At 34.5% G+C, this 14,334-nt stretch overlaps 1 protein-coding gene across 7 annotated transcripts in view; it reads right to left on the bottom strand.

The window, feature by feature from the left end:
- Positions 1–10,917, bottom strand: part of LOC121296784 (lipopolysaccharide-responsive and beige-like anchor protein) — a 295,937-nt gene extending 285,020 nt beyond the window's left edge. For 3 of the 7 annotated variants that reach the window (XM_041222596.1, XM_041222620.1, XM_041222603.1), the window contains exon 1: positions 9,950–10,917. In XM_041222596.1, the coding sequence (XP_041078530.1) occupies positions 9,950–10,147 (198 nt within the window). In that variant the 5' untranslated portion in view covers positions 10,148–10,917. The remainder of the gene's footprint in view (positions 1–9,949) is intronic. The other 4 variants (XM_041222566.1, XM_041222575.1, XM_041222585.1 and 1 more) reach the window with 4 other exon arrangements.
- Positions 10,918–14,334: the final 3,417 nt, after the last annotated feature.

The raw sequence follows: 14,334 nt of genomic DNA, 5'->3' as shown, positions 1-14,334 counted from the left end.
CAGTTTTCTTTACTAATAAACAACAAGACCCTTGTTTACCTTCATTTACAGAGTCACACAGCTGGTAATTAAGCAATTGATCTGAATTAATTTAATGACACAAGTTATAGGCAAAAACACCTTTCCTGACAAAGTAAATTTTCCAGCAACAAATCTAGAGATCTTTCCAGAAGAGCTCACTTACCAATGACCATAATTTTTTTTCATTACTAAAAAAAAAAAAAGATAACATTTTGGGGTACGATGGGACTGCTCTTGCCATATGGTTTGCCAATTCAAATCATTTGCAAATAAAGTATCTGCAGAATGGACAATTATCAGTTTAGTGCTTGGTATCCCTAGTATTCAACAGGTAAGCGGACGAAGTGGGTCAAAAACAAGCTACTGTATGACCACAAACTAGCAGGTCAGTACACTGTAGTATTTCAATTTCAAATGCTAGATCACTTGAATAATACCAACACGAGCATTTACTGAGTAGAACATGTACACGTGTAGCTTTTTTTTCATATTGCAAAATCACATGTCAGATACAATGAAGCTGATACAGCAAGAACCTTTATCAATTACCAGATTTGACAGGCTTTACTACAGTTTATGCCTATTGGCTGCCATATTGTTCAGTATGTAGTACTTTTGGCATCAAAAACAATCAAACTAATGGGAGTTTTGATCTGAACTGACAGAAGTATTGAAGAAAAAGAAAAAAACACAGTGTAATTGACCAATTATCCTACAGGACAGTGCTTATGTTTTCTGCACTGGTACATTCTTGGACTGTCTGTGCGCCTTTCTGTTTATTATTGCATGACCCCTCTGGACTTTCCTAGATTGAGATAACTATCTAAAGGGTTTTACCCTTCTTAAAATAAAAAAATAAAACACTGTGTTGATGGAATAAAAGCACTAACAGAATAAAACAGAAAGATGGCAGTATCATGTACTTAAAGTACACAGCTTTACAGTAAAAATGCGAACAACAAACTGCCATATTTACCAACAAAAACTGTCTTGTCTTCCACTTAAGCTGTTAAGTCGCAGAGCCAATAGCAAGAAGCTCATGATAAGGATGTCCACTCTTAGGAATGAAAGAACCACAGAAATGCAGCTAAAACCCAATGCAGGGTTTGAATTAACACCCACCAGACGTTCCGTGGTGGGTAAATTTCACATTTATACGCCTCTGTGGTGGGTACATTTTTGTACACTTAACATCGCTCGACTGTCGTCCAAGGCTACTGGCGATCATCGCTGTCTTGTTGCCGTGCAGTTTATATTTTCTACCGGCAATCACCCTGCTCAAACTGCAGTCGTTGATAGGTCAAATCAGCTGCACTGTGACCTCATCACTATAGTTATTACAACGCTAAAATGGATGACTGGTGGGTTGTCGAAGCTGCTCATAAAGTTCAGATGAAAATGGTATCAATTGCTGAACAGATGTCTGAACACTAAAGTGTGAACACTTTAATCTCACAAAGTGTAACCGGCGAAGTTTTAATTTTAATACAGAGACTGCGGTTTAAAATACATTGTACATTACGAAATGCCCCAGGTCCAACAAGTTGTTATTATTATTATTATTATTATTATTATTATTATATTATTATTATTATTATTATTATTATGCTGCAAGATTCTTCTTTCAACATAGGACAGTACGTCCAATATTTTTTGTTATTATTTTGCGTGCTACAAACCTCTGAAAAAGGGATTCAAATGATTGCAAGTAAAACTACAATGCAACCACATTAAATAAAGTTAACTCTTATTTGGTATTTAAGATGATATGAAATGTCACAGAGGTCACGGAAATCGTGAATATGAACAAAAGTCAGTGAAATCTTGCAATGGATGTAAAAACACATTTGGTTAGGCACTGCCTTTATTTCCTTTAAAATGCAGTATGTCATTCACTGAAAATACAAATATCCGAGTATCTGTAAATTGTTTGGTTGTGTATGCAGACAGCATTTACCACTAGCTGTGTATGTCAACAAATGAGATTTGTATTTTGTAGCTGAGCGAGCATGTAAACGAACACATTGTATGGTTGTACTATAAACTCTCGGTTGTGTACTTCACATACATACAGCGCTTGTTAATTTTTTTTTTTTAAACAAATTCATCAAATTCTTTTCATACAATGTAGCTAGTGTACCCAAATAGTCTGTTGAAAATAAATACTCATTCTCTAAAAACTAAAGATTGCTGGACAAAATACTTGCAGTTGAACTTTTCTTTTTATTATTTCCTGCAAACTGTAGATAAAAACGAGAGGTTTATCTTTTTGATCTTTGTGACGCCCCGTTTCTTGGACACGGTGCTGCCTGTGTGATTTGACCTTTCAACTCTGTTTTTTTGTTTGTTTTATGTTTAAAGGTGGAGTGCTCTGTAGGCTACTCAAACAATCAATTAAAATGTATCGTTATTACTGAAGAAAAATATACTGCTTCAGTTTGAACACGGTAATAAAAGCAATTTCACATGCTGATTTTGTATGTGTGATTTTATATATATATATATATATATATATATATATATATATATATATATATATATATATATATATATATACTATAGACACACTTAATGCCGGACGCGCGTCAAATAAGCGATGCGCCACACTTGCGGTGTGAAAGCCTGCATCGACAGTATTCTTTTTGTTGGTTTTTTTGCCTGTGAAATGTACTGAAATGACTGACAAAATCATATTCTTAACGATGAGTTTTGGTGAATTTACCATGTACTGGAATCAATTGGATCTTGAACCGACTTGTTTAAAGCTTGAAAAAAAAACATAATAAGTTCATGCTTAACAAATCCTGTCAGAAACTGGAATGAGAAACGAGCAAGAGTATTCATGCACTACATTAGAAAGAAAGCAGCTGCAAAAAAAAAAAAATAAAAGGTGCAAACCTGTCAGCTCTGTCATAGAAGAGGAGCTAGTATGATTCTGCCAGAAAGGGCTGGTGACTGTGCAGTTTGTGGGCATGCAGTCTGGGAGAGGGCAGATGCCCAACACATCTCAGAAGCTATATCTTCACTCATGAGGCAGATTGTTTCAGATGCTCATAAATGTTGCCTCTTCAAATAGTACAGCAAGTGCCAATTTACTACAGTATAAAGCAGCTGTTGTGTCCAACAATAGTTTAACAACTTTCCCTCCTTTTTGACTGGCCATTTCTCTCAACATTTTATTAAATATAATAATAATAATAATAATAATAATAAATAATAATAATAATAATAATAATAATTTCAAAACAGGAAAGCTTGAGTTGTGTGAACAGATTTATACAGTCCATGTACTTTGTACTATATAGTAGCCTGTAACTTATTTTCAGATTTTTACTATCTCTAGAGGAATACACCCCTCAGCTAATAACTACTAGACACAGACTCCTTCAAATGTACAGTTAATAAAAGCTTTCAAATACAGTAGGTTCATGAAGGTTTTGTTTATTTAAATGTGATTATTTACAGGGTTTGTGAATCAACAAACCATTGTCTTTACATTTCTGGAACAAATTGAGCATCAGTGAATTTTTATTTGTTGATTTTTAGTTTTAATCAGCTTGAATGTTCAAAGTGACTAAACAAAAGGTGACCTTTTTCAGCCTTGACTACAGTTCAGGACGAGAAACACTCAAGGGGCCTTTTCACATAAAGCAGGTTAGCAATTCCACCAAAATACCACCTCAAGCTTCTCCTGAGGGCAATATGATGGAGGAAAGTTTAGTCATCAGAGACTCGAACTGTAATTCACTGTCTCACAAAGCCAAAAGCAGTAATACATGGAAGACTTTCAGTTCATGTTTGATTTTTTTGATTTTTTTAATGGAAAAACCTGCTTTGAGAACTCAAAACTAAAATGTACCTGTTAGTGTGTGCTTGCACATATTTTTAGATCAGGATTTTACTGAACTGACAGATTTAACCTCAGCAACCATAAATGCTGACCATACTTTTGTAAAAGGCACCAATAACAGCCTCTGGGTCATACCCACTGCTTTTTATAACTTCTTTCCAGTGAATAAAACAAAAGGATAATTGGATGTGTTTTGATTTGCAACGGTACAGTAAATGTCTTTACTCCCTTGTCAGGACCACAAAATATGCAGATGGGTAAATCTGTGGTCCAACAAAAATCAAGTTCCAAATCAAGGATTTGGAAGAAAATTATGTAATAAAGGACTACAGTAAAATACTGCAGGAGAAACAGAAAAGTAAAAAACAAACAAACACCGGAAAAAGCACCTGGATCTGGTTTTAATGTCGCTTGCTCTTCAGGCACCTCCCACCTGAACTGACCGGTCCAACCTGTTCTAATTCTAAAACCAGTTCCACCTCATTACCACACGAATAACGGTCAAACACAAATAAGAGAAACCCAGCTTCTGGTAGCGACTTCTCTAACTGGAAAATAGCTACCGTAAAACTTGAATTAAACGCCTGAGGCGTTTATTGACAGTATTTGCCAGCAGACCCAGTACATATTGGAGACTGGCGTTTACATTAGATCACTAGCTTGACATGCTTCATGCGGTCATTGAGAAGCTGCTAACACACAACCTTGTAGCAACACTGTAACTCAATTGAAACATTCCAGCAACTTTGTTAAAAGGTTGTGTGTCAGTGGGAACCAAGTAACAGTTTTGTTTTATAATAAAATTACATTGTATTGTACACTCTCAAGTATAAAGCGAAAGTTAAATTAATAAAGCGAAATTAATAACAGCAACAGTTAAATCCAGTAAAAAACAGCCCTGTAGATATCAGAACACAGGCGTGTAGGCTAAGCTTACTGCACATTAATAATAATAATAATAAAATAATAATAATAATATAATAATAATAATAATAATAATACAAACTTCTAAAATGTTTTTAAAAATTAATAAAAGCAATATGTATCATTATAAAAAATAATGTAATGCATAGTCATATCAGGCTTGCACACAGACTGTTCTATTAAAATTGCCTCTTGTAAAGCTCAGACTGAAGAGAGTGACAATATATCAAAATGCGTCAATGCATTTACAATGTGCTTCAAGTGTGCATGCTTTTAATTTTACTTTGTAATGAACAGCTATTGTACTAATGACACATCACTGGACTTGGTGGACAGATTCACAAAAGCAAACAATATGCTGCATGGTGTTTGTGGAATCCTCATTTTTCTGCGCACTAATTAATGGGACCCCACAGTACTTTTATATACATTCGAAAAGACAAAATGTTTATTACTGTAGCTTCATGTTGTTAGCAAAATGAGGTGCAGCAAAATAATTTCAAATGCATGCTTGGTTTGGTAAGTTCCTTTTTCAGGCTATTAGAGAAAATGCAATGTAATACATAACAATGGTGAATCAGCTTTAATCACTTTACTGTATTAAGCTAATACACACTGGCAGCGAGGCAAATACAACTCTGCAGATTAAATCAAACCGGAATATGATGGGAAAGTAATGCAAATAAAGATCAGAATGAAGATTTCATGTAAAAGGCACATGCTCCAAGAACCCATGGGGGGAAAAAAAAAATGTATGTGTACAGTTGCAACACATTATTGACAATTCCAAAGTCAAAGGAACTCCAATAACAATAATGGTAAAACCAATTACACTTAATTTAAGGAAGTGCTAATGAGATATCTATTTTCTTACATATTCTTAGCACTGGTTATATCGCTGGCCCCTGTATTTTCTGTTGAAAATGTGCTGGTTCATCTCTTAAAGACCACACTAGGGATGAAACATTCAACTGCTTTCTGGTGATGTCAAGTTATACAGTTGAAGCTCACAACAAGGGTCTTCAGTAGCAGGATGTAACAGCTTATCTACAATGTTGTATTTAAAATATATATTGCTAAGAGAGAATGCATGATGACCGCATATGAAGATACCATTTTTCCCTGTATCCACAGCACATAGAACTTAGATAACAAATGTCCATGCAAAATGTCATCAAATTTGGACAGCTCCCAATATAGAGCCTTCAACAGCTCAGTCAGTCCTGGTATCGCTGTAAAATGCAGACAACTGTGAAAGGAACACCTGATTCCTCTTAAAAACTTCTGCAATGAAAAGCTAATTCCAAGTTTCAATCCAGTCCAATATACAGTTCAAGATGTAGTCTAGCTACTATAAATAAAAGCATAAGATGTAGGCCTATAATGCTCTTATGTACCTGTTTCTAGGGATATGCATCCAAGGATGCCCACTAATGAAGATTAGCAGGCTGTATGCAACACAGCACATACCGTAGCATGAACAGAAAATGTGTTATGAGAAAGACTGACTGATTTCCAACAACTCATGGACTCTAGAATTCTTGTAAAAAGCAAAACATGAACCACATTCTGTACTGAATAAATACAATACCACTAACAACCGGCATAATAACTGTTGCTAAATCAATCAGCAACCAGAAGAATCCTGCAAGTGTATTAACTACTGTAGTCTAAGAGCTTTTTCAAGAAGTTCCTGCTGCTAATATCTAAAGACTCCCTTTGTGGAGGAAAATAAAGCTTGCCAGACAGATAAAGACAATTCACTCTCCTCCCTGGAATATTTAATTACAATATGCAATAGGGCTCCTACAATTAAATTGAAAATCGATTTTCCGATCGATTCCATTCTTCATATACATCGATATAAATACTGGGTAATCAATTCAATAATTAAATCTGTGTAGCGTATACATTATTTAAGTGTATCAACAAAAATGCACCGAACACGCTGCCTTGCTATTTACAGTATTTCTGCCAGACAAGCAGTGGGCATGCTTTTATTTTCCTGCTCTTGTTAACTAGAATCTAATTTGCTGGTCCCATCCAACCAGCGAATCAGTTTTGAAAATGATTTGTAAGTACACCCTTCTCTGTATTCGATGTAAAACAACAATAAAAATGTGTACTGCCTTGAATCCAGAGCAGGACGACAGGCTTGTATTCCTGGCAAACAGCCTGTAAATAAATTGTGCACATTGAAGAAAACTGACTGTATATAGTTTGCACTTCTTTCGACTTTCAAAATGAACTGTTATACAATTCATATTTAACAATATTCAGTAATGTTAAATTATTATTATTATTATTATTATTATTATTATTATTATTATTATTATTATTATTATTATTATGTTTTAGGCAGGGATTTCCACATTGTGTGGTTCACCGAAAGTGAAGGGTACAGTATTACAGTATTAATCTGTTTGGAATAAATATTTTAGCAACACCCCTGTAGTATGTCAAACTTGCTTTAGGTTTGTTGTGAATCTTGTGTTTTTTTTTTTTTTTTTCTCTCCTGACGTTACCAAGACGTAATTACCCCCTGCATTCAATTGTTGTGGACAGGCTATTATTTACTGACTCAATATGGTAAATATACAGGGAAATAAAATACTGGGGCCTTAGTTCAGCTTAGAACTGCATCGTTATGTTAATCCCATTAATTTGAGTATCATACAGTAGTATAATAGAGCCATATGGTACCGTAAAGTATGTCATATTTGTAATAATTATATGAAACAGTTGCCTGCTGATCAAAAGTCAGCAGGGAAAAGAAATGCTCAACTAAAAGTTAAGAGATTTAAAAAGGAGAAAGATAGCAAAATAACTGATCAAAGAATAATTCCCAAAAACTGGTAATTTATTTTGCAGTCTAAGGAAATGTACTTTGCAAGTCAACAATGGAAACATAATTTACCATTGTAATTATTTTCAGTGTTCCTGTGCCTTTAAGCACAACAGGTATGAAGCATTCCTCTTGCAAAATGAACTGCTTCTCTCTGTCTGACCTGATAGACTGGTCAACCAAGCAATACCACTAAACAGGATTGAATTGATACATTTTCTCACTACATTCCCTTAAGCAGCAGTTTTAAGAATGGCATGCTGTTTTAAAATCCAACTCCCTTATAAGCAGTGTTGTGGAGTAGCACATTGCATGTAGGCCTAATGTGTTACAGTAATCCGATTAGGCCTACAATCATAATTGGTATGGATATCTGAATTGAACAATAGGGTAATTACTAAGCTGTATTTCATAATGAAAACTATGATTCAACTAAAGAAACAAAACATTTAAATCAATATCAGAGAAATTGAAAATTGTTACAATAGAACTATTCAATTTGTAAGTTTAAAAAAAAAGATAAATTAAATTCCTAATAATTATTTTACTGAGGGGCAGTACTTTATGCTCTCCAGCATTTATTGCATCCATATATTGCATCCATATATATATAATATATCCATATATATATATATATATATATATATATATATATATATATATATATTTTTTTTTTTTTTTTTTTTTTTTAAACCACCATATTAATAGAAAATGTTTTTAAAGCCTAGCACATTGAGCAGAACAGGTCTGTTAACAGTGTCTGCAGCTGTAGTAAAATGTAACACTAAACTCAATTTCCTGCAGTGACAAAGCAGTTTTAAAGGTGTTGTTGTACTATGCATTCTTTCCTTATTCATAGAGAGCATCAACCGATTTTAAAGACAACATTGTTTGGAATAAAAAGAAAATAAAGGGCAATAATGCATCTAAACCAAATAGGCTTAGATTAAATAAAACCATGCTAGTCAAAACTTTAGCAATCCTGCAACCAACATCAAATGTCTCCTTGGCTCATTTGGCAACTGATACAGGTACTTCCTGGTACGAAAAAAAAAAACTACAGTATAATGATAAGCGTGCATTTTAAAAAGGCTGGCCAAGGTATTGCTAGATCTCATCCTTGTAAATGCATTTTATTAAATTTACTTTAAAAAAAGAAATGTAAACAAGTCTGTTCTTTTCCTAGCTGCAGGCAGAATTACTAGAGGTTAAAATGCGATCAAACCTATCCTTGCAGATCCCTAGGGCATTTTTATTTTTAAATCACTGAACCTTGAATTTGCCTTACACTGTAGTACACATTTTCAACAGATGTCTGTTCATTAAGTGAAGCTACAGTACAGCACCTGTCAACCTGTCCTACCAGATATTCTGTGTGTTAGTAAGTACCGGTTCTTTTTCCAACACTGTACTGTAGCTTTATTCATTTTACAAGAAGTCTGAAATATACAGTACTACTCTGATCTCCAAGTATCATTTTCTCAGTTGGGCAGGACACTGGCCTCACCACAAACTCGTTTCAGCTAGTACGGGAAGATAGAAAAGCCATTTGTTACCAAGATATTGTCATACTGTACTCCAGACTGCCTATCAAAAGGGTATAATATTTAAACAATCCAATAAAATCTTTAAAGAGGTCATTTTGATTTTCAAAAATAGAGAAAAGGGAAGAAATGTAAAGACTTGACTTCAATGATTCTGTAACAAAAGCCTCCACAATAGTCATTGTCTGACTGGTGTGCTGTACAATTTTCAATTAGTCTGCCAGAAAGTGGGTGGAACAAGTTTTTAAAATAGGGCCACTGGCCAATAAAAATTAATCGAAAAACAAAATTGTAATAAAGGTCTAACACACAAACAAAATCTCTCAAGACAGAATTACAACGTGATGTTAGTTTCATAGTAGGCGCCCAAACCCAGTAAGGATATTCCGTACTGTATAGTTCCAATTCAGCCTACAGTAGTTTTTAAACATACAAAATACAGGTAGGTTTTATTTGTTTTCGTGTACGTTTGTTTTTACATTTTTTTAATGATTTTCAGTTTTGTAGTATACAGTAGTAGATAAACCCCCCTTTTCAACAGTTCTATATTTTATTTAACAGCGATACTGAATAATGAATGGCAGGTGTGACATGATACTGTATGTGGGGTTTCTCACAAAACATTATTAACAGATTTTTCATTGCACTGTTTTACAGAATACCTTTTTATTATTAGTGGCCTTCATTTAGCTCTGTTTATACCGTCACTCGGTGCAAAACGAAACCTTGCAGTGGCAGAAGGCCTGTTTAAATTAATCAGCTTACCAGATTCAAGACAGTCTCCACGATGTCCCTGTTCGTGACTTCTCCAACTTCCACCAGACCAGCCAGTACTGCAAATTTCATTTTGATCCCCCGAATCGGAACTCCGGGGTTCAAGGACAGGGGCGCAGTTCCTTCCTCCTTACCACCCGCATCACCTGCCTGCAGTCCAGGAGGAACCGGTTTCTCCTCACTGGCCATTGCAAACGAATGGGAAGTGGAGACTACAGGTGAGATACCGGTTTTACACTCTAGGGCGTGGAAGAGAAAAGTACAAATCTAAAATGTTTGTATTTCCCTCTATATTAATGTTGAAACAGCAAACGCATACAAATAGTGTTTTCTTTATCCCGCATACAACACAAAATTGAATCTTGCTACCGTAATTATTATGGTCTCTTAAGGATGCAGGTAGCAGCAGTCGCGTCAGCGCAGTTGTCAAGCCAGTGAAATCTTAAGTCCTTTTCGGTCACCCCCCTTTAGTCGTTGCCTTCATCAGCAGGTGTAACTTAAGAGGCAGACCTGACAGATTTATTTAAAAAAAAAAAAAACTTATTATAATAGAGTTAAAAAAAATGGTACCGTACAGCACTAGAACCCTGCCTCTCGATTTGTCTGCCAATTCGATGTATTTTGCATATCGGCACAAAACCAGCTGATATGTTTTGTGACCAAATGTGACCAAAAACAATTACTTTAACCCTTTTCTTTAGATTAGCAGGGTATACTGTGATCTCTAGGAAACACAGCGGTCACAGGTCCGCCTGCTGCTCCGGTAGAGCTACCAGCAGATAGATAAGTAACCTCAGAATGCTCGGCGTTTTCAGTCCGACTTGTTTAAATTGTGGTATTATCCCGTCTTCACCTCCATCTCTTCCTGGTTCACCCTCTGCTGCAGCCTGTCTCCGCCATGACAGTATTGTCCCTTGGGAGGCTCGAGCATGCGCAGTACGCGACGATTGGTCACACAAGAGGTGTCCAGGTGTATCTCAGGTAGGAGCCGTTGGTTGGCACTCGAAAAAAAAAAGTAACAAACGCAAGGACAGCCATGGCGCGCCAAGTGTATTTTCATGTCCCACTATTTACTAACAAAGATAAGTATTTAAGGAGAGGCGTTGTTCAAGCACCTATAGAGACATCTAGAGGAGGGGAGGAAGCCACAAGGCTTTTGTATTATTATTAATTTTTAAAAACACAATATTTGATGCTTCTGTGCTTTAACAGAGAAAAACCGAGTAATCAAAAGGCCAACGATCACCTCTTATGCCACATCTCTAGCCTATTTGGCTAATGACAAGATGGAACAATACAACTGCAAATGGAAGAAGTGTGCGAATGACAACCATCTTCACCAGTAAGAAGCATAGTCAGGCACCTGCGAATGAGTGACCAGCAGGCATTTTCTTGCACACCCAAATGATAACATTTACGAAGAAAAGTATTTTTGAGGATTATATCGATATTTAATACATATCAAACTTTCAAAATTAATTTTCTAATGTATATCCAACTAACTAAAAGTGGCTATCATTTTTTTAAAGGAAGTGTTTATTATAATATCGGATATAGAGGTATTGGATAGAAACTCCTTTGATCTGCAACTCCAAAAAAATGTTAAAATAGTTGCGTTTCTCTTTTTAATCCGTTTCAAGGTGTTCAAAAAGAAGGATTTGGAGACAGTAATCAGTCAGATCACCTATTATTATTATTATTATTATTATTATTATTATTATTATTATTATTATAATTATAATAATAATTACAGTTGTTACAAAATATCAATGTAAAGTGTCACACTACAGAATATCATCAGTTATAAAGTACAGTAAAGAATATAGAAAGTTATAAAGTATTCAAAAATCAGTAGAAAATAAGGTCAGATTCAAATAAGTGCAAAATAAAGACTACAGTAAATAATTACATTTATGAGCGGATTCGACTGATCAGTTAAACTTAAAGTACAAGTATTTGCTTGTAAGAGTGATTTCCATTAAGAGCACGTGTAGTAATAATAATAATAATAAACAATAATGGATAAGATTTCAAATAAGAGCAATTATAAAACACGCCATAGGTAACGCATGCTGAAACTAATACAAACACCTGTCTTTATAAAAAATCAAAATATAATTCTAATTAATTAGCAATTTTGCTTCAGGAAACCTTTATAAATGTTTACCAGTATTATTATTATTATTATTATTATTATTATTATTATATTATTTATTATTATTATTATTATTATTATTGTCATTTTCCCATGCTTTCCCCGTGGTTATACTATGCATTTACCATAGTTTGCCATTTTTATGAATACGCTTTTCCATACCTTGATATTCTTTACAATGCTTGACCATGCTTTCACTAGGCTTTATTACACCTTTTCACACTGCTTTTACTATAGGACACTTTTGAAGGGAAAGCATAGCTTTGGTGACAGTTCTTAAGAAGTGCCAAAGTACAGTAATATTTATCATGACTGAATGAAAGCATCATCCACACAATTTTAGTAAACAAAAATGACAGTAAGTTTTGGGTTATGTTATACACCTGCATCAATTCATTTTAGTGGAATTAAAGCTGCCTTACTTAGCACAGCAATTATAATTGTTTGCAATAAATTATAAATCAATAAATTATAGGACCATTGAGGCACATCCATATTATCTATGGATAAAGTTAAATGTGGGCTTTTATACTTAAGGATTATACTAAATATGCAAGACAACCTGGTCGATGGAAATGTATTACTGAAAATTAACTGTGGGTGATAATCCTTTATAATTAAATCTTGGTTTGTACATTCCGCCTGCCTTGATTTCACTGTTTGCATGTTTTATTAAATTTAAAATTGCAATTCTACTTAAAGAAATAATACTGGATTAGAGACAAGTGGATAAACACAATGGGTCCAATCTGTTATTATTTTTCAGTGGTATACAGTATTTTTATTCCAAAGGGGAATAATGGTTTGTAAATTTAAGAGCTCCTTAATGAATCTGAGTTGTTTTGTAATATTTCAATTGTTTTCTCTTCTAAAGCTTAGCTTATCGCACAGTACTTTGCAACCTAGACAGGAACTGATATGTTGAAAACCAGCAGGGACTGATAAACCCAATCCAGTTCAACCAATGGGGCTGAGGCATATACAGCAGCCTACTTAACTAATTAGTTGGCATTCAGCACTTATTTGCAGAGGTATTAAATACCCAACAGTAATAACAACAGCTTATATGTACAGTGGTGCCAGTATGTATGGACACATTCTATTTGCTGTAATCTTAATCTCCTGAATTGCATGCAATAAATGATAAATGTAAAGGGGATAAATTATCAAAGCCATTACTCCAAATCCTCAAAATTGATCAGAAAAAAATGTAAAACAAATTAGAAACAACGTAAAGTGATTGTAGCTAGCAAACTAATTCCATGAATGTTCCACGGCGTGCATATCCATGCACTTATTACTGGAGTATATTCAGACAACATATTGCAAGAAAGTTAGGTAATGGCTGATCTAAAGTACTGTACCTACTGTACCACTTAGCTAGGCTCAGGGATCCCTTTCTCCATGCAAATGCAGCCTGTACCAATACAACTATTCTTTAGATTTCATGACACTTTTCAGATAGGAATTTGATATTTTTGCAGGTGTACACTGGGTAAAATTGGAAAAAAAAAAAAAATTATACTGTTTGACCAATAATATTTTCTTGCATAATAAGGTGTCAAATTTGACCAACTGTAGTCTTATTAGTGGGGACAGGTTCATTATTTGGACAAAGCTGGATGTGCTTCAAGATTCACATACAGTAATACTGTACATAAGTGAAATGTATCTAATCTTGCATCAAATGCTGACATGTTTATTTCTCCTCTTCAGTAGATTGGAGCTTTTATTTCTAGTTGGGTTGATTTGACATGGAATGACCCTACATTTTTCCACTCGTATTGCCTGAAGAGTTGTCAGGGAGTCTCACTATCTGTAAAGCATTGCTAACTACACTGACAGTCCCTGAGGACATTCACTGCCAGACAATCAGAGTTGCGTGAAAGTAAAATAATTCATTATGGGCAAAACAAATAAATGTTGTTAGCTTATTATCTTTTTTGATATAACAACTTAGTAAAGTACAGTAAACGCTGTGTTTATGAATCTTTTGTTATCTCTATGCAAAATGTGCACAATTGTTTAAGCCTACTAAACTTCAAAGAAGCAATGAGGTGCATATGTGTATTCTGTGTTGTTTATTTATGTTTTGTAGGTTTACACCAGTACTAATTTTGCAAGAAGAAATGTTACAAAAGTTCAAATAAAAGACATGCAGGATTAATTTAGGAATTATTCCTACATGTACCTTAGGTTTAGATTTCTTGCTAGTTCTGTA

Source organism: Polyodon spathula, chromosome 2, assembly GCF_017654505.1.
Source record: "Polyodon spathula isolate WHYD16114869_AA chromosome 2, ASM1765450v1, whole genome shotgun sequence".
Lineage (NCBI taxonomy): Eukaryota > Metazoa > Chordata > Actinopteri > Acipenseriformes > Polyodontidae > Polyodon > Polyodon spathula.
The sequence above is the reverse complement of the archived record's forward strand: the minus strand, read 5'-3'. Positions and strand labels throughout refer to the sequence as shown.